The sequence below is a fragment of the Calypte anna genome, chromosome 27 (genome assembly GCF_003957555.1).
Source record: "Calypte anna isolate BGI_N300 chromosome 27, bCalAnn1_v1.p, whole genome shotgun sequence".
NCBI lineage: Eukaryota > Metazoa > Chordata > Aves > Apodiformes > Trochilidae > Calypte > Calypte anna.
The window spans coordinates 1,508,184-1,533,888 of record NC_044272.1 but is presented as its reverse complement, the minus strand read 5'-3'; the positions used below and the strand labels follow the sequence as shown (position 1 = coordinate 1,533,888).

Genomic DNA, 25,705 nt, shown 5'->3' with positions numbered 1-25,705 from the left:
GGAACAAAGCGCGCAGGCGCTGTCCTTGCCGCCGCACGGCCTGGTGGCGAACAAAGGCGGCGCGGCCGGCCCGGAGCGGGTGAGTCGGGGCGGCCCGGTCTGGTTCGGTCCGGTCCGACCCGGCAGCTGCGGGGTGGGCAGGGCCGGGGGCTACACCGTGACCCAGCGAGCGGCTTAACTGGAGCGGGGTGAGGCAGCAGGCCCTGGGTCCCCCCGTTCGCGGCCGCTGGGGCTGAGGGGGCCGCGCCCTCTCCCGGCGGGGGCTGCGGGGGGGTCTCCAGGTACAGCCTGGGAGCGGCTGCGAGGCCGCGGTGGGAGCTCTGCCCGGTACCGGTGCGTTGGGCACGCCGTGCAGCGCAGGGGGGTTCGGTGGAGCCGGAGTTGTCTCTGGGCCTGCTCTGTGTCTGTCCCACCCGAAGCTGGGGGGCAGCCCCGGGCTGGAGGGTCGGGGTGAGCCCGGAGCTCTGTTGGGTCTTGTCTGAAGAGGGGACCCGGCGGCGGCTGCAGCTCCAGCTCCCGTGGGGTTGTTTGGATAGAAAGGGAGAAAAGGGAAAAAAAATCTGGTTTTGTCGTATCGCGGTGCCCATGCACACCGCTGGGTTTGGCTAAAAAGTGAAATACCCGCACGCTCCGTGGTCCTGTTCGATCGTTATTCCTTTTGTACCCTGCAAAGGACGGGCTTTTATTTTATCCCACATTCGTACCCACTGTCCAGAAGCGTTGGGAAATAGCGGTTATCTTCTGTGTCTTCTGTAAGGAAAGAAAGTTATATATTTAAAACCTTTAAAATGAAGATCACATAAACCTGAGTGTTATTTCACAGCTATTTAAGGCCAGATTCATTGGAAAATACATTAATTTCTCAAAGAGATAACACTTTAGTTTTCAGAAACTCTTTCTATCTAATTTCAAAATTGGCAAACTTTTTGGTAATTAATGGTAACTATAATAATTGATGTTTCAAAGCTCTGGGGAAGCAAAGGCATAATATTTAATAGCATTATATTCTTTTGTCTTTCAGAAGTACAAATATAATGTCAGGTGGCTGAAAATTTGCCTATCAAAATGTCAAGTAAGTTTTCAGACTTTTCTTCCTTTAACTTGATAATTAAAGATCTGGTTCAGCAGAACCTGTTTGTGAGATTCCTTGCATTAAAAGGAATTAAATGAGGTATAGTAATTTCTGACCAAACTCTTGGCCTTAAATCTTGCTGTGGCTGATTTCAGGCATATTGTTTTCATAGAAAATCCAAGTATCACAGCTCCCCCTAGGTCCTGTTTCACTCCATTTTTGCATACCCCCTTTTTAACTGTCATGCATATAAATGGATTTTATATGCTTCATTCTCATGCCTGAATAAAAAACTTACATTATAACAAAGGTGTGGTCTTAAATTTCTTTGTTTGCTTACATATTCTTTGCTTTATGCTCTTCAGTGGCAAAATGCAAAGTCCTTGAGAGCAGGGCTTCTGTCTTTTTGGGAATTGCTTAAAAATGTTTGTCACAGCACATGCCTTTTATAGAATTTGTTCTAACTTTGAAGAAAAAAAATTGCTTACATTTATATCTTAACAGAAAGGCCATCTTATGCCCCACCTCCTACCCCAGCTCCTGCAACTGTAAGTATAGTGATTTTTCTCATTAACACAGATCTGGTACTTCAGCCTTTATTAACCTACCAGAGCACTAATTATGGAGTTGCATCACCTTGCTGTATGGGAAATACAAGCTAGTTGTATTTCATTATTAACACTCTATGCATTATTTAAATTAATCTCTTTTTTTTTTGGGGGGGGTGGGTTTAAGCAGCTTTTGAAGGAGAAGCTGAGTAAACTTGTTTCACCTTTAAGTCTAAACCCTGCAGATAATTAATTTTCTGCAGTCAGTTGGTCTAAAATGATACTCACAGTGGATTGTAACAGTGCACTGGGATATTTGCAAGCAAACTGATATATTTAATTATAAAACTTCCCACTCAGCCTGTGCCTAGGTAATGGGCAGACAGGGGCTTTTTTTTTTCAGCTTTCAGTTGTACCTATCTGGTTTTGAGTAGAGTGCAGGAATATGTGAAATTGTTGTATTTGGTCAGTAGAATGAAACAGTAACAATGCCAGTCCTTGAAGTATTGAAGATACTGTGACATAAATATTTTACGTTCTAGTAAGATGGTATGGAATGACACTTAGGAAACCATAGACAGTAGCTTTGAATTGTGTACAGTTGAATTCCTGTATATATATAAGAATATACTGACCCACCAGTGTGTTGTGGTCAGGAAAGCATCTGAAAGCAAATATGCATCTCTTCTGTAGTGTTCACACACACATATATATATATATATATATACATTTATATGTATATATAAAGAGCCTGCAGTTTAGGAGCAATGTATTTACATGAGAAAACAGATCCTTGGTACAGATGAATGAGCAAAGATGCTAAAGTGAACTTTTTAACAGAAAACTATAAAAACTGTTACCCAGTAGTGCCCCTGATCTCTGCATCTGTGCTGAAAACTGCAGGATGGTTATTGTACCATACTTGACATTGAATAAGGCTTCAAAATGACATAATGTATGAATATAAGTGATGTCTTTTGAAACTTACTCAAATAAAACTTTACTTTTGTAGTTTGCTCAGAGTTTTCATTTTGCACACAACAGAACTGTGCCAGCATCAGAAGGAACCTCGTGGCATCCACCCTTACAACTGGATTCCTGCTTTGGAATATCCATGTGTGTCATATCCATCTTTAGGATGTAGCAGGGATGCAGATTTTGTTACCTGGGGTATATTGATGTGCTATATTTGTTACTCAAGTTAGAAGTCTTCAGAAGGGTGCATGAAATAAATTTTAAAACTGCAAGTAGTGACATACATTACCTGTCTTTCAAGCATCTTCTGTATTACCTGTGTTTTCTTACAGTTCCTGGGATGGTGGTCTGTGCTCTGTATGTGCAAGATGTAAAAGAAAAGTACACAAATAACCTTGCTTGTTTTTCCACAGCCAGTTTCAGTTGCTGCAGCCAACAAAATATCAGTAGTTTTCATACCTATAGTATTGTAGCTGAAGTAACAATTCTCTGTGTAAAGCAAGGTACTTCTCTTGTGACATTCAAACCCTGTCCTGCAGAAATAAAGCAGAAAGAGATTACAAGCCATCTGATTTTATTGAAGGAGTGTAGCTAAGGGTATTCAGAACGTGTTATAATTCAGAAAACTACAGTAAGGTGGCATCTTCTGCCCCAGTGAATGTGTTATACACATAGCACAGGTCTACAGAGTGAGTCAGTGTCAGCTGCTGTGACTGAGTTCAAAAAGTTTGGTAATCAAATGTGTCTCTGAGGGCTGACTTAGTGGATAACTTGACTCTGTGCTTCTACGTTTAGAAAAACTGACTACAGTGTGTCTGCATACACCTGAAAACTCAAGTTACTGTAGCTTTGTATCTGTCGTGTCTTGGGTTTTGGAGCCCTGAACTTGTAGAATTTTTGTAACTGCAATCTAGAATGGGTCCAGGCAGCAGTCTGTTAAGGGTCATTTGTAGTTTCTAACCTGCAGATCTTAATGCAGTGGTTCCTCAGTTTTTTCAGTCTACAGCTGAATTTTGAACCTGCTTTTGAATTGTCTTCTTTCCCAGCTTCCTAATCCCATTTCCCAAAAATATTTGAATTTTCCAAACCATCAGTAGTTTTCATATACTGGTTGTGGTACACAGGTGGTGATTTCAAAGATCTGCTTTTTTTTCCCTGTTTATTCTCTATACAGTATTTGTTGGGAAGGTAGAAGGATGGGAAGAATTAGAGGGATTTTCACTGGTATAGTCACTGGTCCTGGGGATTTCTGCCCCATTACTGCGTTGCCTTGCAGGGTGTGTGAGTCTTTCTGAGTTACTTGTTGGAAAATTTTACTAGCCATGAGCTGAATTAATAGAATACCTCTTCAGTTGGACACTTAATAGAAGTAAAATCACCAGCTTCAGACAGAAATTTGTAGTGATACATTTGCTTAAAAATCCTGTTTCCTTAATAGGTTCATACTGGAGTAAGTTTTGTGTGCTGAGAAGATACCAAGTGCTACACCTCATTTGCTTGTTTAAATTCTGGTTGCTTTTGCATGCCATATTGCAGTTCATTTTCATTTCTGTGTTTTCCTCGTTTGAGCTCATTTCTCATTCGTGTTTTTGTCTCATTTGTTTCCATCAGCAAATGCCCAGCACACCAGGGTTTGTGGGATACAATCCATACAGCCATCTGGCCTACAACAACTACAGGCTGGGAGGGAACCCGGGCACCAACAGCCGGGTCACGGTAGGAGAATCAACTATTACATCATCCAGCAAAACCAACAGGAATTGACCAGAATTGGCTTTAGAGATAGGTTCTTCTGAGTCTTGGCTGCTGCCACTTCTTTATAAAACAAAACCATTATTTCTGGTTCTTATTCCCCACCCCTACCCCCTTCCTTCTCACTCTGAAACCTTTTACAGGAAAATGGACTTCTACACAGCAGAGAAAAAAACCGCGGTGATCCTGTATGAGGCAGAACTCCAGAAAGACAGTTTGGTCTTCAGTGACCACTGCATGCTTATGTAGTGTGGGTACAAATTCTTGGAGGGAGGGAACTGTTCATTTGATTGAGGTTTATTGGCACAAATATGAGGAAGAAGAAACTGGAGATTGTTGAGAGCAGTTGCATCATACTGTTGAGCCATGTGAGCCTTTATTTTTCTTTCCAGTCTTAGCCTGGTAATAACTGCCAAGTTTTGAGTTCAGAAGTTACTTTTTCAATAAAAACGTGATGATAATAACAGAGAATCCTTTCAGATCTTACGTACTCTGTCAGTTTGGAAAATGGATGTTACATTCATTTTTCATGGAGTAAACAAAATGAGATGGAGTCAAATGATGGGAGAGGTGACATGTTCTTCCAAGTAAATAGACTTGATCTAATTAGTTTGGAACATGATATAAAGATTTCTCAAGCAACAAATACATTGTGCTTTTAAGGAAGTATGCTCCTTTTCTACCTCATAGATCCTTCAGACTTCATATATGAAGTTAAAACACTTGCAGAAAAGGTATTCCCCATACGGGCTGGAACTTGACTGAATGTACCCTCTGAACATACACTTTTTTCCTTATACAAGAGTAAATTAGGTTTTGTCTGAGAACTTTCATTGTTTCTGTATGTCATAAGCATATACAGCTTTCTCAGCCATGCATATATCAATATATGTATGGTGTCTTTAAATTCCTGTTAATTTAAAAGCATTAAACAGTTTCCGTTAATGTTTTTCAAATCCATCTGTATGTGTATATCTGTATACATTTTGGTAATGCATATACCTCATGTACATTATTTATACACAATCCTGTATGCATTGTTTCATGGAGCTCCATAAATTCAGCAAAACAAAAAATACCAAGAGGAAGGAGAGTTTGAAAGCTGAACACTGAAGCTGAAAGCTGAACACCTTCTTGGCCAAGTCCAAGTATTATCTGTGGCTGTAGTCCTGAAAAATCTTGAAACTGCTTTATATTTTTATGTAAATGTTCCCACTTAATGTAAGAGAACTCTTTGCCTGTGCAAGTGCTTGAAGAGTGGAGGTTTTCTGAAGCTGCAGTTGACAGGGACTGTGATGCTCCTGCACTATTTTAGAAGAACACCCTGTCAGGATTTCTGTAGGTCAAGGGGACCAGAGAGGAGGCAGCAACTTCCCAGCAGCAGCAGCTCAGTGTCCTGTTCAGTGTGAGCAATGTGCTTGTCAGGGTACAAAGCTACAGGAAGATCTGAGCAGAGGATAGTGCAGGCTAATCTGGAGAGTGAAGCACAGCTGGGGTACAGATAATACATGCTGACAGATCAGGTGCATGAGATTGTTTTTTTGGTTTTTTCAGTGAGTAGCTTAATTGGCTCCAAATAACCACTGACAAATTTTACAGAAAAATATATGGCTAAATTGATTTGAAAGTGAAAATATGGTGAAGTTCATGATCTTAAGCATTCTCCTTTTCTCACCTGTAGAGTAGCCACAGTAAATTTCTCAAAACAGATATAAATTGTTCATCAGAAGTCATAAAATCATCCTGCTGGGATGGGTGTTTCCACATCAACCTCTAAGCTGTGTAAATCATTTTTAAGACTATGGAGCCCTTTAGAAGTTCTATTCAGTTACAGTTCTGTAAACTTACAGATAAAAGGACAAGCTTAAATTGGAAAAATACTACTTTGAGGACCAGCTGTAGTTAGTACCTCTTCACAGTCTGGGTAATTTTTTTGCTGATGTTCCTTGTTTCTCTTGGTGGGGAGGCTGTAGTGGGGTGTAGTTTGTGGTAACTGCACAACGAGTGTTTTCCAGAACTCGTGTACATAGCAAGTGTCCAGCAATCACATTAACAAATGGATTTATCCCGTTCTTTTATAGGCTTCCTCTGGTATTACCATTCCAAAGCCCCCCAAACCCCCAGACAAGCCCCTGATGCCCTACATGAGGTACAGCCGGAAGGTGGGTATACAGTGTCAAACAAGTAGTAATAAAAGTTAGTGTTTGTATGTGCTAACAACTAATTGCTATTATCTTAGTTTCAGCTTCTAAACCTTTACTTCTAACAGCCTGCATATTCTTTAAGGGAGCTGTAAAGTACAGATGCATTGCCCTTCAGGATAAAGGCAGCAGTAGTCTGTTCAAACAGTTGCCAATTTCTGGGGGGAAAAGTTTTCTCTAAAATGATAATTACTACCACTCTGCTGACAAGGATCCGCCCTGCCACATTCAGAAGTGCCTGTGACTTACTGACAGAACTTTTTTATGTAAAGGAAGTATTCCTTGTGATATACTGGGCTTGGTACAGTGCTGTAGCTGGACTGAAGAGTAGCAATGAGTGGACTTTGCATGTTCTCCTTCACCAACCTAGCCCGTGGCAACGTTTACTTCGCTATTCTGTGAACTGTTTGAGAGAAAGTAGGAGAGAGACTCTTGTGGAGTCTGAAATCTGATGGGGCATGGGGAGGGCATGTCAGCCTGTCTGAAGCGGGTGAGCCAGAAGGAAATTCTTCCACTTCTGGTAAAGTATCTTTACCAGCATGTCTGTCTCAGGCAAAAAACCATCAACAAATAAAAAAAAAAAGTCAAGTGGCGCAGCAAGAAATAACACTGGCAGCTCTCTCTCTCTTTTTATTTTTTTTCCCTATAATGTTAGAAACTTTTTTGGTGGAGTCAGAACTTGTTGGAACTCAAATTGATCAGCAAGACTGAAAAAAAATATTTGAAATGTTACATTCTGATCTGAAAAGCTCAGTGCTCTTTATCATAATCTACTGCTGGATGTGTTTACTCAGTAGCATTTTTTTTCCCAGAGATGCAGCGATGTGCATTTAAGAAGAGAATTAAGAGGGTTAAAGGCAATATTCTCATGAAACCAAAGTCATTTCAGCAATTGCCTGTTTCAGTAGATGGCTTCCTACTGACTTCCTGCCCCAGAAAATAATCGAGATAGTTTAGCCAGACTCATTCCTAACTTAATCCTGTTTTTCATGGTGATTCCAGAAAGAACACTGAGATGACAATATAAAATGTTTAATTTGGAAGTATTTAGATATCATTAGTAAAGCTCCAGCTGTTTCTGTTAAGGTCTGGGACCAAGTGAAGGCGTCCAATCCCGATTTGAAGTTATGGGAAATTGGCAAGATTATTGGAGGAATGTGGCGAGATCTCACTGATGAAGAGAAGCAAGAGTATTTGAATGAATATGAAGCTGAAAAGGTAAATGGAAGAAATCTGGGATGTTTATTACAGCTGATTCTTCTAGGAACTGGTCTGAGAAGAAAAATTCATCTTCCCCATGCAGTGGTGTATGAGGCATTCACGAGACCCCTGTATGTAACTTAAATGGAAATATGTCCTGACACGTCTTTTAGATTTTTTTTTTTAAATAACTTTACATCAACTGTGACTGGTCAGTTTTTAGACCTAATTCAAAATGAGGTATTTATAATTGAGTGTCGATTTTAACTGTTTAATGAATGGATTTGATTGTACAACATCAGTATTGAAAAGATTCTCAACACCAAAAATCCTCTTTCAAAACTGGTGCTCTGCAGCTCCTGTTGTCGTGAACATGTTCATAAAAGACTTCCAGTCACGTAGGGTTTGCTTTTCGTGGTGTAATCTGGTTTAATGCCACTCTGTGGCATAGTGTTTTGTTTCTTAATAGAAAAATGCTACCACTTCAGGGGTTTTCTTGTGGTTTTGCTTTGCTTTTATTGATCTTTATGACAAACGATGACAGCTACCTTGTGTCTAGGTTGCTAAGTGTTGAGGACCTTTACAAGACTGTTACTGTGATCTTAAGGTACAAAGGGAAAACTGTCCAGCTGCTGTGTTGTGCTTAAGCCTGGTGGGCATCTGAGGCTGTGTATAACCTGGTGACATCTAAGCTGTTTTTATTCCAACTCAGTAGAAAAGCACTCAAAGCTGGATGCTCTTAGCTGAAAAAGAAAATCAAGAAATTCTATTTTTTAACTTGCTAATGATGTTTAGATTGTAAGCTCCTTGGGGCAGGGGCCATGTTATGTTTTTACAGTGCCTAGGTAGGATTCCAAGCTTCATCGTAAAGAAAACAAGACATTTAGGTATTTTTAACAATCCTGTAGATTAAATCTAATTTTTCATTGGAAATACCTCAGATCACTTTGCAAAATATAGACTTGGCAAATACTAAAAGTGAGATTAAAGAAAACAATTCAAAAGGAAAAATACTTCAAAGAAGGTGCAAATAGAGATGCAGTCCTGCTACCAGGAGGAGACAGTAGTTTGGCTGCAGCATTCTGTATCATCCCAGTGCAGGGATGGATCAAAGAATGGAAAAATCAGGTTATTTTGAAAACTGGTTCATGACATGCTGGAATAAGGAAAGAGAAGAAATCAAAATCAAAGCCCAGCTAGTATTTTAAAAACAAGAATGACTATGGAAGTAGTTCTAATTCAAAAAAAGACAGAATATGATCCAAAATAGCTTTGCCTGTATAAATACAGTTGGGAGTTATACAGACTGCCTTTTTATCAAGTCTGAAATCATCCCATGGTGCAATCAAACCATATTGGTCACGTTTCAGATAGAGTACAATGAGTCCATGAAGGCCTACCACAACTCTCCTGCATACCTCGCCTACATCAACGCAAAAAGTCGCGCTGAGGCCGCACTGGAAGAAGAAAGCCGCCAGCGGCAGTCACGCATGGAGAAGGGGGAACCTTACATGAGCATCCAGCCTGCTGAAGATCCTGATGGTAAGCAGAAAGGGAGCTGTGTGCACATCCAGTGCCACAGTCTCATTACAGGACTGACAGTGTAGAGAAACAAGACACCAGAGATGGAAACCCACCCGTGTGCATCCGTGACGAGGTTTTAGCGTGTCTTGTTTTGGTGCCTCTTAACGCTGATTTTCGTACCACGTTTTATTTCATGCAGCTGACTTTGTCTGGTTTCTAAAACCTAAGGTGACAGCCAACTGGCAGAAGTTATCCCAATCCTTAATTATGTGTGAAGCAATGCTTACAGTTCAAAAGCTTTGTAATGGCTTTTACGTATGCATTATAAAAGGCTTTGATGCCTGATTTAGTCCAGCTTGAATGAAATTTAGTGCTTTGTTACCAAATGCCCATAATTCTGACAGGCAGAGTCCTGGTATGATTGAGAGCACCTGAACTTTGAATGTGTTCAACAACTGTCATTTGAGATTGTTTGGAAAATGTTACCCTTGCTGTTGACAAGTTGATGAGAAAATTCTGAAAGTTTATTTGACTGCGAGGAAATGCACCCCACCCAGTGGGAAAACTCAGACTCATACACCTAATGTCTACTTTTAAATTCATAACCAAATACTTGTTGAAACCTGAGGATGAAAAATGTACTCAGTCAGTTACACCCCTTTTTTTCTTTCCCCCTTGTAAACGAAGCTCAGGGCAAACAGCATTTTCCTCAGTGTGAGGTAGCTGCAGAATGTCTGTAAATACATTGAGCGTTCAGGAGCTTGGGGACTTCAGCTCTGGTCTCTGCCACCCAGGCCAGGTGCACTCAGCCAGACCCAGCTGCACAAGGCCCTAAGTTGCTTCTTTTCTCACCTGGGACAGGACAGTGAATTCTGCTTGGTGGCAGAAATGCTGCTGCTTTCCCATCCTGTATGTCAGTAGGATCAAGAACTTGCAGTATAAAAGAAATCTTAATAAGAGGACTTGATGTAAAATAAATTCAACTTCTGTTCTTTTCTACATCCTCCCAGAAGATAACTCATCCTTGTTGCCTAAAATTTTAATAATCAAATATGAATTACACTCCCAGAAGCTTCTTCTAAGTTTGTTTCTTCACCAGTGCTTAATGCTGCTTAATTACTGTGCTTTCAATTTGTTTGACTTAGGGGTTTTTGAGTCTCTTTTGTAGCTGGGTTCTTGATACCAAAACTGCAGACTGGTTTGATTTTTATTTGTTGAAAGTCTTTGCCTGCTTTCCTTGAAGAAATACAGAATGTCACAGCATAGAAGACTTCTGTCCTCTATGGGCTGGAAGCTTTTGAGTGCCACTCAAAAGGACTATGTGTTATTTTGCTCTACTTTGTAGTATCAAACGGAATTTTATCTTTAAAATTAGTGCCTAGTACAACCCATGTGCTGTAGTTAACATTAAATTCTGTAACTAGATAAAAATTGTCATAAATCACAACTGTGGCATTCAAGCACTTGCACTTCCAACTTGTTTCAGATTATGATGATGGGTTTTCTATGAAGCACACAGCCACAGCTCGTTTCCAAAGGAACCATCGACTCATCAGTGAGATCCTGAGTGAGAGTGTGGTGCCTGATGTCCGCTCTGTTGTCACCACAGCCAGAATGCAAGTTCTTAAACGCCAGGTTCAGTCTTTAATGGTTCATCAGGTAAAGATAAATTACATGAAGGCAGCTAAAACATAATGGCATTGGGCTGTACTCCAAGTCTCAGCTCACTTGATCATCTGCATGATGATTCTTGTTGGGTGTCAATGTTCTGCACGCTTCAGTAGCTCATCTCTGGGGTTTATTTGGAGATGGAAGATGTGAGACTTCACCCTCTGTGTTGCTTTGTTCTTGAGAATCATGTTAAACTGTATTTTGTTCTTTAGGATACCTGAAGTATTAATTCTATAGCTCGTCATTCTTACTCATAAGACTTCTGCATGCAGTTCTTAGGTACAGGCAGAGTTGAGACTTTAAGGTGGCTCATGACATACTTCTGTTTGTAATGATTCTTTATTACAGTAAATTGTCCCTACTGTAATATTTTTCATTTAAAGTTTTAACACATAGCAGGAAATCTAGTGAGGTGACACCTGCATCTTGCACCCAGCTGTGACTGGGTGTTTTCCAAACAAGCAAGTTCCCAGCAGAACCCTCTGTAGCAGTCAGTGTATGTACAGATTCAGAAAACAGAGAGACCAGAATGAGATGGGAGCTTCGTTATTTTTCTTAATTAGCAAAAGACTGAAGGGGTGGAGGAGGTTTCCCATCTTTCTTTTGAATTGTGGTCTTTCTACAGTAGAGAGCATAATTTTGATGTGTGTATATGCACCTATGGGGGTGTATATGATGAAACAAATGTGTAGATTTTATGCTAGAAGATTCACCTGAAGTATTTTTCATTTATAACATGCTGAACCAGTCCTGAATTATTGCAGAAACCCATTTATCTTCAAACTTTTCAATAGGAACTACTTATCCACTGGGTATTAGATGAAGGAGGGCATAAGGATCTCTATAGAGCAGGAAATATTGGTCTAAATATTTTTGCATGTAGCTATAAACTTTGTCCACTTCCTCAGATGACTGCATGGGGAAGTTCTGACCATTTATTTCATTTCCAGCGTAAATTAGAAGCTGAGCTGCTGCAGATTGAAGAGCGTCACCAGGAAAAGAAGAGGAAGTTTTTGGAAAGCACAGAATCCTTTAACAACGAACTCAAAAGGGTACAGCTCTCTCTTTTTTCTACTTACTCTGAGGAAATCTGCTAGTTACCCATTTCTCCAGGTGTTCCAGCTCACTTCTGCTTAGTTCTGTGTGTAATTACACAAGTGATGACTGCAGTGTCCTGCTGTGGGGGTGTTAGGAAGTCTCTGTTTGTGTTATTTCACACTCCTGCAGTGACCTTTAGTGGTGACATTCAGTCAGTGCAGTTTCCAAGTGCCTCCAGGCCTGCCTGGTGAGTTCACTAGAGAGCAGCAGCTCAAAGAAAGTGGCAGAAAGCCACCGTGGAGAACATCCTGCTCTGTCCTTGGCTGCCTCCAAGTAACAAAGTTTAGGTTGTTATCTTTTTTTTTAAAATATGCTTGGATCTCCCTCATTACTGAAGGTTTTAATGCAAACTTTATCAAATTAAAACAATTATGCTGCATGCAGATACTGAACTCATAACTGGGTCTTACTGATGTTTTGTCTTTCAACGTAACTTGAGGTAGTAAATGAGCTTTCCTTTTTTTTTGTTTTTAATTGATAGTTATGCAGTCTGAAGGTGGAAGTGGATATGGAAAAAATTGCAGCTGAAATTGCTCAAGCTGAGGAACAGGCTCGCAAGAGGCAGGAGGAAAGGGAAAAAGAAGCAGCTGAGCAAGCAGAACGCAGTCAGAATAATATAGCAGCTGAAGAGGAACAGGCAGCTAACAAGATAGAGGAGAAGAAAGAAGAGGAGAGTGCTCCAGTGGAGACAGGTAACTGCATTTGGACACCAGCTGCAGAATCCTCAAGGGACCAGCATTACAGTAGCTCAGCATAGCCAGAAGGAGTGTCCTGTGTGTTTGCTCGTTAGGAAGAACAATATTCAGAATAGTTAACTTCACCTTGGTCGACATGAGATTTGCTTTCTTCTCATTGAATTGTTCCTTTTTAAAAGGGGAGAGAGCAAGATTCTACAAAGCCCAGTGTAATGCTTTGTGTGTCATCTACCCAAGGGGGAAAAAATGTTTTTTAAACCAAAGTTAGTTGCTTTCATGTGGTTAGACCTGCAAGTGTCCCTCAGGTTGCTGTGTGGCACGACCACGTTCATCCTCAGCTGTGAGAGGGCTTTCAGAGCTCTGCCTCTCACTGCACATACCAAGTGACAGAAATAACTGCTGTGGGATACTGAGATTTTTTACAGATGCTTTTTCTTCCTGAATGTTAATTGCACAGTCTAAAAAAATGTATTGGTATGTAAATGACACTGAGAAATCTCCTATTACAGAAGAGCCTCACCCAGAAGAGAGCACAGAAAGCCAGCAGAATGGTGAGGAAGGAACATCAACCCCAGATGATAAGGAGAGTGGCCAGGAAGGGGTGGATAGCACTGCAGAGGAGGGGACCAGTGACAGCAACACTGGTTCAGAGAGCAACAGTGCCACGGTGGAGGAGCCTCCTGCAGACCCTAACACTGAAGATAGTGAGAAGAAAGAATAAATATTGACTCATTCCATGTGTCTCTTTTAATGAACTACTGTTTTGATTTCAAAATGTGCTACACGGCTCTTGTATCTTCCTTGCCTGTATCCCTTGTCTCCAAAGGATACTGGTTTTTAGTAACAGGGCAGTATCAGCATAGCAGCTTCAGAGGCCTTTAGAAGCAAAGGATATCCTGCAGCAGACAAGAGAAAACTTTGTGTCTAAACACTGCTGTACAGTTTGGAGAGGGGCTCTATGGCTTGGGGTTTCTTCCCTAGAAAGACAGCATTGGTTTTAAATCAGCACTCGGGGTTTCCCTTTGCCTCTAGCTCCATGACCACAGGGAAATGTCACCTCTGCTGCAACCCTCCTGGTCTGGTGTCACCGAGGGACCCACAGCCCCAGGCACCTGCAGGGTGTCAGGGGATGTTTGCAGCCCACAGCCAGCAGTGACAGGGCTGGTGAACCAGAGACTGTGGTCACTAGCACTCACTTTCTGGAGAGGTGAGAATGTTACTGAGGCATCTTAAAGCTGAGTGTGAAGCAAAGACTTATCTGCTGCAAGTGCCCATTTCTTTGCTTTTAAAGGAAACTCAATGCTCATGAGCAGTGCTCCTATGTAAGGCTGGGCTTAGGTGGTCTGGGTGTTTTGTTATCATTTTTTCTAGAATAGCTGTTCTACAAGATGGAAACTTGCTCATGTTCTGCATGCAGCATTTCTGGAGATCATTTCCAAAGGACTGAGTACAGCCTTCTTGAAGTAAATGATACATCTTATGGTATTTTTTCTGTAATGACCTAAACCAGAGATACAGTGAAGTCCAAAGCAGGTGAGCATGTAAACATGTCCATGCTCTGAGCAGGCTGTCACTAATATGGTAAAAAAATGTCACCCAAATGGTAAAAAAATGTTTAGTTTTGCTTGTGAGCATTCCAGAGCCCTGGGAACTGTGTACAGATGTACTGAAATTGCCACGTTTTGCCCTATATAAGCAGAAGCCCTACTGAAGAAAAAGACACCATTAATTGCAACAAGAGATCTGAGTCGTTCTGTGACTTTGCAACTGTAAGAGAACACATGATGCATATGCTTCAATAACTTAGGATGTTTTTATGGAATAGTGGGTATATCAGTAATGTTTTTTAAATCCTTTTGGTCTTTTTTTTTAAACGGTCTAAAATTAATAAAATCCAACATGTTTGGTTTTTTAAAGCTTACAGTGGTTTGGTTCTTGTCCTTGCAGGTGTATTTGATTTAGGGCTTCCACTACCCCTTCTCTATTTTAAGCCCAGAGGAGAAGAAAACCATGGAATTCAGTACTGACATCAAAAGCTCATGCAAGGGAGAGTTCATAGAGGAAATGATACAAGTATTAGTAACCTTCTAGTCTCTTTTTCTCTAAGCTCTTAATCACCTCCCTCCACACTATCAGAAATTACTTTCATGTTACTTTAAACCAAGTAAAATTTCCTACCTAAAGGGCTGAAGGGGTACAGTTTAAATTGCATTTCAGGAATTTATTTCCAGCAATTAAAAGGATTGCTTTTAGAAAAATACACCTTGAGGCACTTGCAAAAAGGGGGGAGTTACCTAGTGACCCATTTTGGTTTATGTTTTGTAACTTACTGTGCCAGAAAGACAGTAATTAAGAGGATCCTTCAACAAGCACTTTGATTCCTGGATTTGAATTCCCCTGTGTGCAGTTCCTGATGGTGGTTCCTGCCCTGGGGCTTGTGCTGATCAGCTACAGGACTGTGAGCTGGAGAGAGGGATCCTGCTCTGGGCTGTTTCTCGATGGTTTTGTTCTCAGTTCCCTTCTTTCACTTTGACGCCTCTCTTTTTTCCATGGCCTTTAAGGGGTTTTTTTGAAGTGGTTTTGCAGTTATTGGACTGATGTCTTATTTTGTTGTACATGATCACGTACAGCTCCACTTGTGACAGAGAAGTCTATAATTTTTGTAAACAGCTAGTTTCAATTTGCTTTTTTTTTTTTTTCACTCAGTTCTATTAAGGCCAGCACCAAGTCCAGAGTGCCAAAAAATAAAAAGCCAAATCAGGAAGTGTGACACTGAAACAGAATGCAGGTGAAAAAAGACAATTTGCTTTTTAATTATTATTTTTTAAGCCCAGGGATGAAGTATGTCAGATCTGTGAAACAGAAGACTGGAGGAACTCTTAGAGAAAGCACTGATGGGATTGTTCTCTGCTTCTAGATCCAGTCTTGTTTCACAGACTGCAGGGGACTGTTACATCTTGCACCTTTTGAGTATGAGAAGGAGAGGAGAGCAGCAAATGCCACCAGGAGATGTTTTCCCAGCTTGTGTCTGTGTTTCTGTCTCTTTGGCCTCTCCCCACCTGTGTCCCACAGTACATTTCCCTTGGCACAGCTCAACTCCTCCTGGACCTGGTTCAGGAAGCTGCTTTAGGGCAGAGTAGGTGCCAACCTGGTGAACCTGCAGGTTTGTTTGGGTTTTTTCCTCCCCAAAAGAACTAGAGAAAAACACCATCACCCTGACGTGACACAGGCACAAGGAAGGACAGTGAATTCCCTGTGGCTCACCACGGGGCAGCATGGAATCTGTGCAGCCCCTGAGCTGTGTTTGTTGCTTCCTCTGCTGGGAGGATAAGGATCTTTTAATAACCTAGTGGGGAGACCACAATCATGAGATTTTAATGTTTTTTTTTTCAGGGCATCCCCTACAATCACTCTAAGAACTCTCAGTGAGGAATCCCAGCTCAGTGCACTCTTAATGTCAGGAATTTACTCACAATTTCACTTCTGCTATTCTGTTTTCTTGAGGAGTGCCCCTGTCACAGCCCCCCCAGTGCCAACCTGCTGCCTCAAAACATGGCCTTTCCCCTGTACCTCCCCAGTGCCAGCTCAGGGGCTTGAGAGACAGGGAGGGTGTTTGGACAGGAGGCAAAACCAAAGGTGAGAGATCCTGAGCATTGTGGTTTGGCATTGCCAGGCACAGGAAAAGAGTAGAGGAGACATCAGGGTCCCTCCTTGACATAAGAGAAGGGACATTACTGGGAAGTGGGCAGCTGAGGAAGGTTCACCCTTAACTCACCAATGCTTCTGTCTGGGTCATGGGTTTCCTACAGCAAAGAGGAGAAACTCTTCTGGTGGTTCAGGTCAGCATAAGAGCAGAGAGCTGGGAGCAGGGGCCAGAGCTGGTGGTTTTTTTTGGTGCTCCACTTTGTCTCAACCTGTGGCAGGGTGCGGGGAGAAGGAGGGGTCAGCAGAGCACAGAGCAGAGTCACAGAGCACTCCACCATAGCTAGAGCTGAACTGGGATGCTTTTACTTGTATGCAAAACACTCCTTAGTTCTCAACCTGGAGCTGGACCACAGAGCTCTCCGTTCACCCACCTGAAACAGCTCCTGCTGGGCCCTGCAAGGAGTTCCTGGGAAGAGCTGGCTACAGCAGCATGGAATGTCCACCTGCTGAGAAAGGGATCATAAAGCCATAGTAAATTATTCATTTCAGAATATTTCCATTCTTTTTAGAGGAAACCACTACGCTTGAATTTGGTCTGACAACGCAGAACTTGGCATACAGTAAAACTTTGAAGTCAAAGCTTGGGAGTACGTGCAGCAAACAAACTGCAAACCATCTGCCTGCCTCCTTTCTCTCACTGCCTTTGGCTTCAGCCACCAGGGATCTAAGGATGGATTCACAGATGCTGATCCCCGCAGTGTGGGCACAGAGACCTCCACACACCCACCGCTCCCACAGCCAACACCCTGTCTGTGTTCAAAGGCTTCACACCCACCACTTCTGGGTATTCTGCCTGTACCAAAGTGAGGCCTTTGAGCTCTAGTCCTTGGTGGAAGTGGTTAAAAGATAAAGCTCTCAAAGGCAGCGTACAGGCTTGGATAACAGATGAACAAAAGGAGAACGGAGCAATAAATAGTCACAGAGATGTGAGCTGCACCAGCCCGCCGAGATAAACCAAAGGCTGAAAAGGCAGTGGTGAAAGGCAGTGAGTGGTGTGTGATCTGTGCTGAGGACACTGCAGGTCACCCCCTGGGAAGCCTGATAGAAATGCTGATAACTGATCAACTCAGTTCATGCAAATTACCTGCTCCTTGTAAAACATCTCTCATAAAAGGGTCAGACAGATTACTGATTACTGTCAGATAGAAACAGATTACCCTGAGAAGGACACTGATTCCTGACAGCCAGGCAGTAGCTGGCTGGCACAGAAGCCTTTTAGAATAGCTATTTAATTACAGCTATTTGTCTGACACAGAGTAAACGCATTCTCTCTCAATTAGCCCAAATACAACACAGGTAGCACAAGTCTTCCTTTATTTCAGTGCACTGAAGTGGAATAGAGCTTTTTTATGTGATTCCCAGCCATATAAACATCGCCTGAGTTGTGTTCTCTCTCTTCCACAAGATGCCAAAGCAAACAGTTTGGAGTCACCTTGGAAGAAAAGTGAATTTGTGAGGAGCTGGAGATGTTTCTATCTGTACGAGGAGGGGCATCCACCTTGGACAACCACGAAACAAAAGCCACTGATTTGTACTGATTGATTTGATCCATTTGGGAAGAGGATCAGATGAAGTGCCTCCATGTCAAGGCAGGGACTGGAGCTGAGATTACTGCAGGTCCTACCCGGGCTACATCCTGAGGTCTGAAACTTCTGTAGTGACATGACAGTGGGGAAGGCGTGGGACCGCAAATGTGCAAAACCTTTTGAGGAAGATGGTGAGTGCTGATACTCAGCAGACAGTAACACAAAAACACCCAAAAGCAGAAAGGGGGGGGGGGGGAAGTCCACATACTCGCTGGAGATGATGATAATCTAGAGAATATGCTGCCAGCATATGGGAGAAAGGCAAAGAGAGGCTGGCCACTGGTAGCCCTGCACACCAGGACTTTTCAGGTGATGGATGAGCACCTTATCCAAAAGGGTCTGGTGGAGAATGGGATCCTCCCTGTTTCCTACATCACTGCCTTCTGGATGCTCTGCCAGATGAAGCAGAACCTGCTGTGGAGAGGTGACAAGGCAAGCAACTCTTTTCCTCTTTCTCCTGCAACACAGACTATTTCTCATGTGTTGGTGCAAAAGCAGAACCCACTTCATTTTACCAAGTCTCAGTAACAAATGTGTCTGTGCAGCCGCTGAGGAAGCACCTGAGTGCCCGGGTGGCTGAGGGCAGCACAGCATGGAGCACAACTCTCCTGAATTGGTAGAAGGACAAGGAGGAGGGTCTATGAAATGTCAGATACACCAGGGCGTGTCAGGAGCTTCTTGCAGAGGTGCAGGAAGTATAAAAGCCCAAGTTTCCCAAAGTGGGGTCCCTGGCAGGAGCTGTGGAGCATTGAGGCTACGCAGGAACAGATGATGCTCTTGCTCACCTTGTGACTTCATTTCTTCTTGAAACAAGATCATGGATGGTGGTGAGTACCTGCTCTGCAGCCCTTGGCTTTCTAGTAACAATGCCCGAATTCATGCCCTGTGCCACAGGGATGAAGCACTTTTAATAGTGTGTTTAAATATAAAAGGCTTTTCTTTTTTGAAGTAATTAAGATGCAAAAACTCAGGGATTCATGCAAATTCACACAGAAGGCTACTCTGGCACAGCTGCAAAGACAACCACGTCTCACATCTTTGTCTGCTGTCCCAGCCCCCAGGCTAGCCCTCCTTTTCCAGGCAGGGATGTCTACACTAGGAAGCAAAGCTGTGATTTCTGGATGGAGCCCAGGCGTGTTCCCTGTGAGGGGCCTGAAAGTCAAGTTCAGCTGGGGCTGAGCTCTGTGCCAAGGCAGAGAGAGAGCTCAGGGTCTCCTGGCCTCTGAGGGGACACGAAGGGATGCAGAATGTTCACTAGTGCAAGCTGGAGGGACTGGAAACAGGACAGCTGGGCAGAAGCAGGGAGGGCAGAGGGAATGCTCTCCTTGATGCATCCTCGCAGCTCCCAGCAATCAATTATTAGGAAATCCCTGGATTTTTTAATCTCCTATCCAAAACATCAGATCCCAGCTGGACATGTTCACCACACATCATTTGCTTCATTTAAACTTTTGCTCTCCGCAACATCATGTGGGTGCTTTGTAGGTTCTTGGTTTAAGAGGTTTGGTATTTGGGGGGAATGGCTGTTCGGATTTTAGCTAAATGGTAAAGATTAATTATGACAGCAAAAAGAAATAATTAGCAAGAACCCAACGACAAGAGTATGACTATATTCCTACTTGGGATTTTTTGCCCTACTACTGTATTTCAGAGGCATATTCCTAAAGAATTGTTTCACAACACTGGAATATTGCCTTTGATTTGCCATGATTGGCTATGTAAGGAATAATTTTTTTAACTTGCTTCCCTCTGCTTATCTTGTTCTTTGATTCACAATTTCCTAAAAGGACTGGAGGCAGATAATTAACTTTCTTTAACAGATCTATCACCACATCAGATAAAAGTCTGTCTTGGTTTCAGTGGGTCTGATCACTCTCAATATGATGGTATCTTTCCTCTGCCAGTTGAGAGCAGAGGGGAAAAGGAGTGGGGAGAGCAGGCACTGAGCTGTTAACTGCCAATAGTCATTTTAATATCGTTGAAGATGATTAATTTTTCTCAGAACTATCTGGTTCTTTCCCCAAAATCTTATTAGACTGATGGTGATGAGGCACCAGAAACTGGTACATGTCTGAAGACACAATCTCTCTGCCTACACATGCGCCAAGGCGCTCGAGGCTGAAACTTTTCCTCTGCAGTTGTGGCCAACAGAAAAAACAGAAGGGTTTGTTTAGCCAGAGCAGGTTTGCTCAGTTTTGCCCATACTCCCTAAAGCATTCCCAGCTCATGCTGTCCACTTGCTGCATCCTCAGCACCAGCAGCAGTGAGCAGCTGCTGCTCCACAGCCTGAATCATTCTGCAGGATTTGTCCAGCTGTAGCCATCCTACAAGGTTGTACTCCTGCTCCCCTCTCCTCCTCTGGGTAGACTTTCTGCTACCAAATATTTTTGATTGTCAGAAGTATTTCAGGACATTCCTGGAGGGATCCACTGCTTCTACAGATACTTTTACCTTGTTTAAGATCAGTTGCTGATGCTGAGGCCAATTCCTATAAACTGGATGGGATCCATCTGTCCATGCTCAGCAATTCTTCTGCCACAGCACGGGCTGAGTGACAGCCCAGACACCTGAACCATGCCTCAAGAACAGCCATGTCCTTCCCTTTGCCATTGAGGGAGCTTGAACACCCAACCAGCTGTCAAGGGCTGCAGTTCAGTGGGATGAATCCCTCCACTCATGTTTACAAGGATTTTTAATTCCCTCTCCCTTCTGCTCTGCCATCACCAGCAGAGCAAACCTCTTCCCTCCTTGGTCTGTGCAGAGAAATTGTCTTTCCAGCCTTTCCCACATCTCCTTGCTTCTAAGAACAAGCAGCACACCCATGCACTGCCAGCCAAGGGACAGGGGCTGAAATGGGGCTTTAGAAGATGCCTGACTCATTTGCTGTGATAGGTTTTTGTTGACCTGAGGTTTCCAGTTCAACTGTTTGTGGGGAGGTTTGAGAGGGTTGGGTTTTTTTCTTAATATTTTGAGGAACAAAACTTCAGGAAAATACCCAGAGCAGAGAACTGCCAGAGGAGAAAACAGAAAAAAAGAAAGAAAAAGACAGCTACCTAAAACTGTCTATTAAACTCCAGAGCATGCCTCATTTCCTCTCTGCAACTCATTTGCTTCTGCTCCCTCCCCCCACTGCCCTGGACCCCAGAACACTGAAGGGAGAAGTGAACTTTATCCAGTGTGCCTGAAACTGGTGACACAGGGACCTGCTCACCAAACTGGTGCAGGAGGAGCACGAGGCTGCAGTGCCTCTGGTTATGGCTCCCCAAATGTGTAAGCTGAGGTGGGGGGACAGAAAGAGAGGAAGAAACTTCTGTAGAAGTTTTTTAATACTGAAAAATCATTTGACATTTAAGATACCTGAAACAGCAACCAAGAGGAGGGGGGGAAATCTTCAAAGGAATGATACTTAACTGAACTGTTTCAAGATTGATGGGTGAGTCACTTTATCAGTCTTACTTCATAAGACCTGGCACGGTGTGTTAAAAAAAAACCAAAAGAACAGAGCAGCACACTCACTGGGCTGCACACTCAGGACTTTTCAGGTTAAAGGGCTGCTCAGCACAAGAGGGGAAAAGATTCAGTCCCATTTGTGAACAAATATGCCAGGAGGTGAAGCCTGCAACACTGGCCAGGGCCCAGAGAGGCATCCCAGGATGGGCAGCATGATGCTCAAACAGCTGAGGAAGGAAGGGCACACCTTCTGCTCACACCAGAGCAGAGGTGAGGGCTTTCTCACAGCTGCCAGCTCACCTTCTAGGCTGAGCAAGTTTCAGTCACAACTGCCTGAGGTAGGGGCTGATATGTGCTTTAAATAGAGCACAGAGAAAGCTTTCACTGGCCTCTGTGCCCTGCTAACCACAGCAGGAAGAGCTGCTTGTCTGAGATTGCTCTCACCATAATCACATCTGGCTCTGAATTTAATTTTTCCTGCCAGGTGTCAGCATCCTGTATCTCCACATCCAAAGGCAGCAGAAGCCAACTCTGGCATTTAGAGACAAGCAATAAATTTCAGCCAGCTTCAGTCCTGTCTGCCCTGTAGGGCACAGAGCAGCCCAGTCACCCCGCTGCCAGGGACCAGCTGGGACAAATTTATTGCTCTCACAGCTCGATATTTTTATGTGGGTTGAGTGGCACAGGAGTCGGGCTGCTGACTGTCTGTGGGGAAAAAAATCATCTACAAAATAAAAATAGTTACACTGTGCATGAGATATCTCTCCTGAGCTATCAGCCTTCACAGCTGAAGCCAGAGGCCCAGGCTCCTGAGACAACCTGTGCATTGACTGTAACTTGTGTGACCCTGGTTGATCCTGTTAGTATCTCCATGGGGTTTGAGTTCAGCCAGCTGTGGGGAGCTTTACAGGGTTGAGAATGCCACGGTCAGGTGTATTACCACTGCTTTTTGTGTGGAAACCCCTGTTCAGCTGCTGACACTAACACAGCCTCTCCTCCTCCAGGTCAGCAGTTACAGGTCACCCTTGTTTTCAGCCTTCCTCTGATTTTTCAGGTAAGAAGTTAAATATAGCATTGTTGAAATAGAGCTGTACTTGTGTTGTGGGTAAAGGGATCTTGAAAACTTTGACCTGGCCCTGTAGAGGTGTGGGGGACACGGCTGCTCCCACCTCAGCCCAGCCCCACGAGGAGGCGGCGGTGAGACAGCAGAGAGGTGCTGGAAGGCAGGGGAAAAACAAACAGAAGGAGTGAAAGCAAAGAGAGAACAGAAACAACGACATCCACGGTGATTTTCAGACAGCCTGGGCTGTTAGAACCAAGTCCCCTTCCAGCACCAAAACAAGTATTTTCAGGAACCACAAGAGCCTCCATGCTGAGGACTCGTAAAGAGCCAGCTCCCAGCTCTTGGCAAACGCCTGGTCAAAGCTTTAGCCCAGGTCAGTGCTGGGGAGCCCAAGGAGGAAGAGTTCAACATCTTCCCCAGCTCAGAGTGAATCTGAAGTGCGAAGGAGAACCCAAAACACCCCGTTGTGCAGTGATCTGCTCCGGAACTGTGGGCCAGGCCCAGCACTCACATTCCCACAAGCAGGAGCAGCCTCGGCCATGCCATGGCTCCTCCTTCAGCTCTCTAAGGGGCTCAGCAGCACGGGGAAGGGTTTGCAGGCTGCTGCTTTTCCCTTTCACTTCTGGCAATGAGCCTGCAGAGAGCAGGCAGGATGTGGTGAGGGCCGAGCCTGCCCGAGACAGAGAACGCGCGCAGATAGGCGGTGATAAGAGGCAGAGGTATCCAGGGGAAACCTTTCATCTCACTGCAGTGGTGAGAAGGTTTTGGAGATGATTAAGTCACAAAAAAGCAGGGCACAGATACCACAAGCTCCCTCTGGCCTGTACAGCAGTGGAGGAAGATGAAACAAGAATAATCAGAACTTAAAATCAGAGGTAGGGGCCTGAACAAGACACCAGCCGGGCAGCAGCTCCTGTCCCGCTGCTGGTTCCTCAGAGTCTGACACAGAGAAACCAGGCAGGGGGACAAGGGACAGGACTGGGAATCCTGGGAGAACCAGGGATGCCAGGAGGACCTGATGCTCACCATGCCAGGTCACTGACAGTTACAAACCTGAGCACTGAAGCCCTCCTGTGGCACTGGCACAAGTGAGATGAGGACATGAGCAACGGGGACTTAGGTGGGAGGAGAGAATCCATGTACTGAAGGGAAATATTTCCACCCCCAAGACCTTGCCAGCTGTTCATAATGCTGGTGAGAGCCAATGCTTGGCAACTCCCCAGGACTCCATGTCTGGGATCTCCTGCCTGCCCCACAGCCCAGTCCTGGGCTCCCTTCCTGACACAGTGTCCCAGCACACTCTTTTCTTCCCTCTTCTAGTTCTGCACTGGGAACAACGTCACCGAAGACTATGATGCCAACACCACCATCGACTACACCTTGTTTGAGACCCTTTGTGAGAAGGAAGAAGTCCGTAACTTCCGCGCTGCCTTCCTCCCAGCCATGTACTCCCTCATCTGCTTCACAGGGCTGCTGGGCAACGGGCTGGTGATGCTCACCTACATCTACTTCAAGAGGCTCAAGACCATGACAGACATCTATTTGCTGAACCTGGCTCTGGCAGACATTCTCTTCCTGCTGACCCTCCCCTTCTGGGCCACCAGTGCAGCCATGCACTGGCTATTTGGGGAGTTTGCCTGCAAAGCTGTCTACTGCATCTGCAAAATGAGTTTCTTCAGCGGGATGCTGCTCCTCCTGTCCATCAGCATTGACAGGTACTTTGCCATTGTTCAGGCTGCCTCAGCCCACCGGTTCCGTCCCCGAATGATATTCATTAGCAAGGTCACGTGCATCATCATTTGGCTCCTGGCCTTCATCCTCTCAGTCCCTGAGCTGGTTCACAGTGGTATAAACGAATCAGGCAACCAGCCCCGTTGCTCCATCATCGCTAATGACTTGCAGACCTTCAACACTGGCATCAAAGTGTCCCAAATGGTTTTTGGCTTCTTACTTCCCCTGCTGGTCATGTCTTTCTGCTACCTCATCATCATCAAAACATTACTGCAGGCCCGCAACTTTGAGAAGAATAAAGCCATCAAGGTCATCATCGCCGTGGTAATTGTCTTCGTTGTCTTCCAGCTGCCCTACAATGGTGTCATGCTGGCCAAGACCATCTCAGCCTTCAATAACACCAGCTCATGTGAGGAGAGCAAGAAGCTTGACATGGCAGATGATGTGACCTACACCTTGGCCTGCTTCCGATGCTGCCTCAATCCTTTCCTCTACGCCTTCATCGGCGTCAAATTCCGCAATGACCTCTTCAAGCTTCTGAAGGAGTTGGGCTGCCTGAGCCAGGAGCACCTCTGGCAGCTGTCAACCTGCCGGGAGAGCAAGGGGTTCTCCTTTGCCATGGAGACAGAGACAACCACCACCTTCTCCCCATGAGCTGAGCTCCAGGCAGGCTTTGACTGCACAGGAGGCTGGAGTGGGTTTGGACACCTCTGAACTATTGGTAGAGTGAGATCTGCCATAACTGCAGGAAAAGCAGCTGCGAGAAGGAAACCCAGGAGTTTCCCCACATTTCAGGCAATGACCACTGCTCACCAACATTCCTGTGGAGGGGGAGATTTGGATCAAACTGTGACTGATGGCAAAGCAAGGGGGAGGGAGACCAGCTAACCTAGAATTTATCATTTCCCCTTTATCTTAGTCTTCCCTGGTCAAAATGAGAAATGTTCAAAACAGAACTTTTTCCCTAAAAGTATCAAATGTCAAGAGAAACAGAAGCTTGTGCAACAGAATGCCTTATTTTAGAGCTGAACTTCCAAGAGCATCATCTTGCTTTGAATGCTGCTTTTAAGAAGCCCACCTATTGCTCTTCTGTATCCACAAAAACAATCCCTGCTGCCTGGACTTGGGCTTCAAAGCAGCACAGCACCAGCAGCCTCAGGCTCCAAGCCTAATCCAATATACAATATAAGCTGTGAAGCATCCCAGGATGCAACTCTCTACTCTGCCTTCCCCACAGAAAGTGAGAAATTCCCATAGCTAATACTAAATCCATAGTATGATACACAATTTCACTTTGTGAATTATTGTAGAAACTCATACTTTGTCAGGAAAAGTATAAATTCCACTTCACCTCTGCTTGTATCTTGTGTTACACTTATAGAGAAAGTGCATCCCAAGCTCCAAATAACCATCTTCTTTCCAATCACTAACTTG

At 44.0% G+C, this 25,705-nt stretch overlaps 2 protein-coding genes across 5 annotated transcripts; both read left to right on the top strand.

Moving 5' to 3' along the window:
* SMARCE1 (SWI/SNF related, matrix associated, actin dependent regulator of chromatin, subfamily e, member 1) lies at positions 1-13,471 on the top strand. Of its 4 annotated transcripts, none has more exons than XM_030465998.1 (11): positions 1-79; positions 1,022-1,072; positions 1,577-1,620; positions 4,207-4,311; positions 6,429-6,509; positions 7,635-7,766; positions 9,119-9,290; positions 10,759-10,931; positions 11,894-11,995; positions 12,523-12,733; positions 13,246-13,471. In XM_030465998.1, exons 2-11 carry the CDS (start codon positions 1,066-1,068, stop codon positions 13,455-13,457), a joined length of 1,239 nt encoding a protein of 412 aa, XP_030321858.1. In that variant the 5' UTR covers positions 1-79; positions 1,022-1,065; the 3' UTR covers positions 13,458-13,471. The 4 variants fall into 4 exon arrangements, with proteins under 4 accessions (XP_030321858.1, XP_030321860.1, XP_030321861.1 ...); XM_030465999.1 differs by lacking the exon at positions 1-79 and adding an exon at positions 90-188; XM_030466000.1 differs by lacking the exon at positions 7,635-7,766.
* Positions 13,472-18,757: 5,286 nt separating this feature from the next.
* CCR7 (C-C motif chemokine receptor 7) lies at positions 18,758-24,925 on the top strand. The gene is made up of 3 exons (XM_030466002.1): positions 18,758-18,854; positions 22,482-22,531; positions 23,861-24,925. The coding sequence occupies exons 1-3, from the start codon at positions 18,845-18,847 to the stop codon at positions 24,923-24,925; spliced, it is 1,125 nt and encodes a 374-aa protein (XP_030321862.1). The 5' UTR covers positions 18,758-18,844.
* The last annotated feature ends 780 nt before the right edge of the window (positions 24,926-25,705 follow it).

Excerpts from the sequence above, each read along its gene's own strand:
- SMARCE1 (XM_030465998.1), top strand. Across the intron at positions 1,621-4,206 it reads CTACCCCAGCTCCTGCAACT|CAAATGCCCAGCACACCAGG; the intron begins GTAAGTATAGTG and ends TGTTTCCATCAG. Across the intron at positions 9,291-10,758 it reads GCCTGCTGAAGATCCTGATG|ATTATGATGATGGGTTTTCT; the intron begins GTAAGCAGAAAG and ends AACTTGTTTCAG.
- CCR7 (XM_030466002.1), top strand. Across the intron at positions 22,532-23,860 it reads GCCTTCCTCTGATTTTTCAG|TTCTGCACTGGGAACAACGT; the intron begins GTAAGAAGTTAA and ends TCCCTCTTCTAG.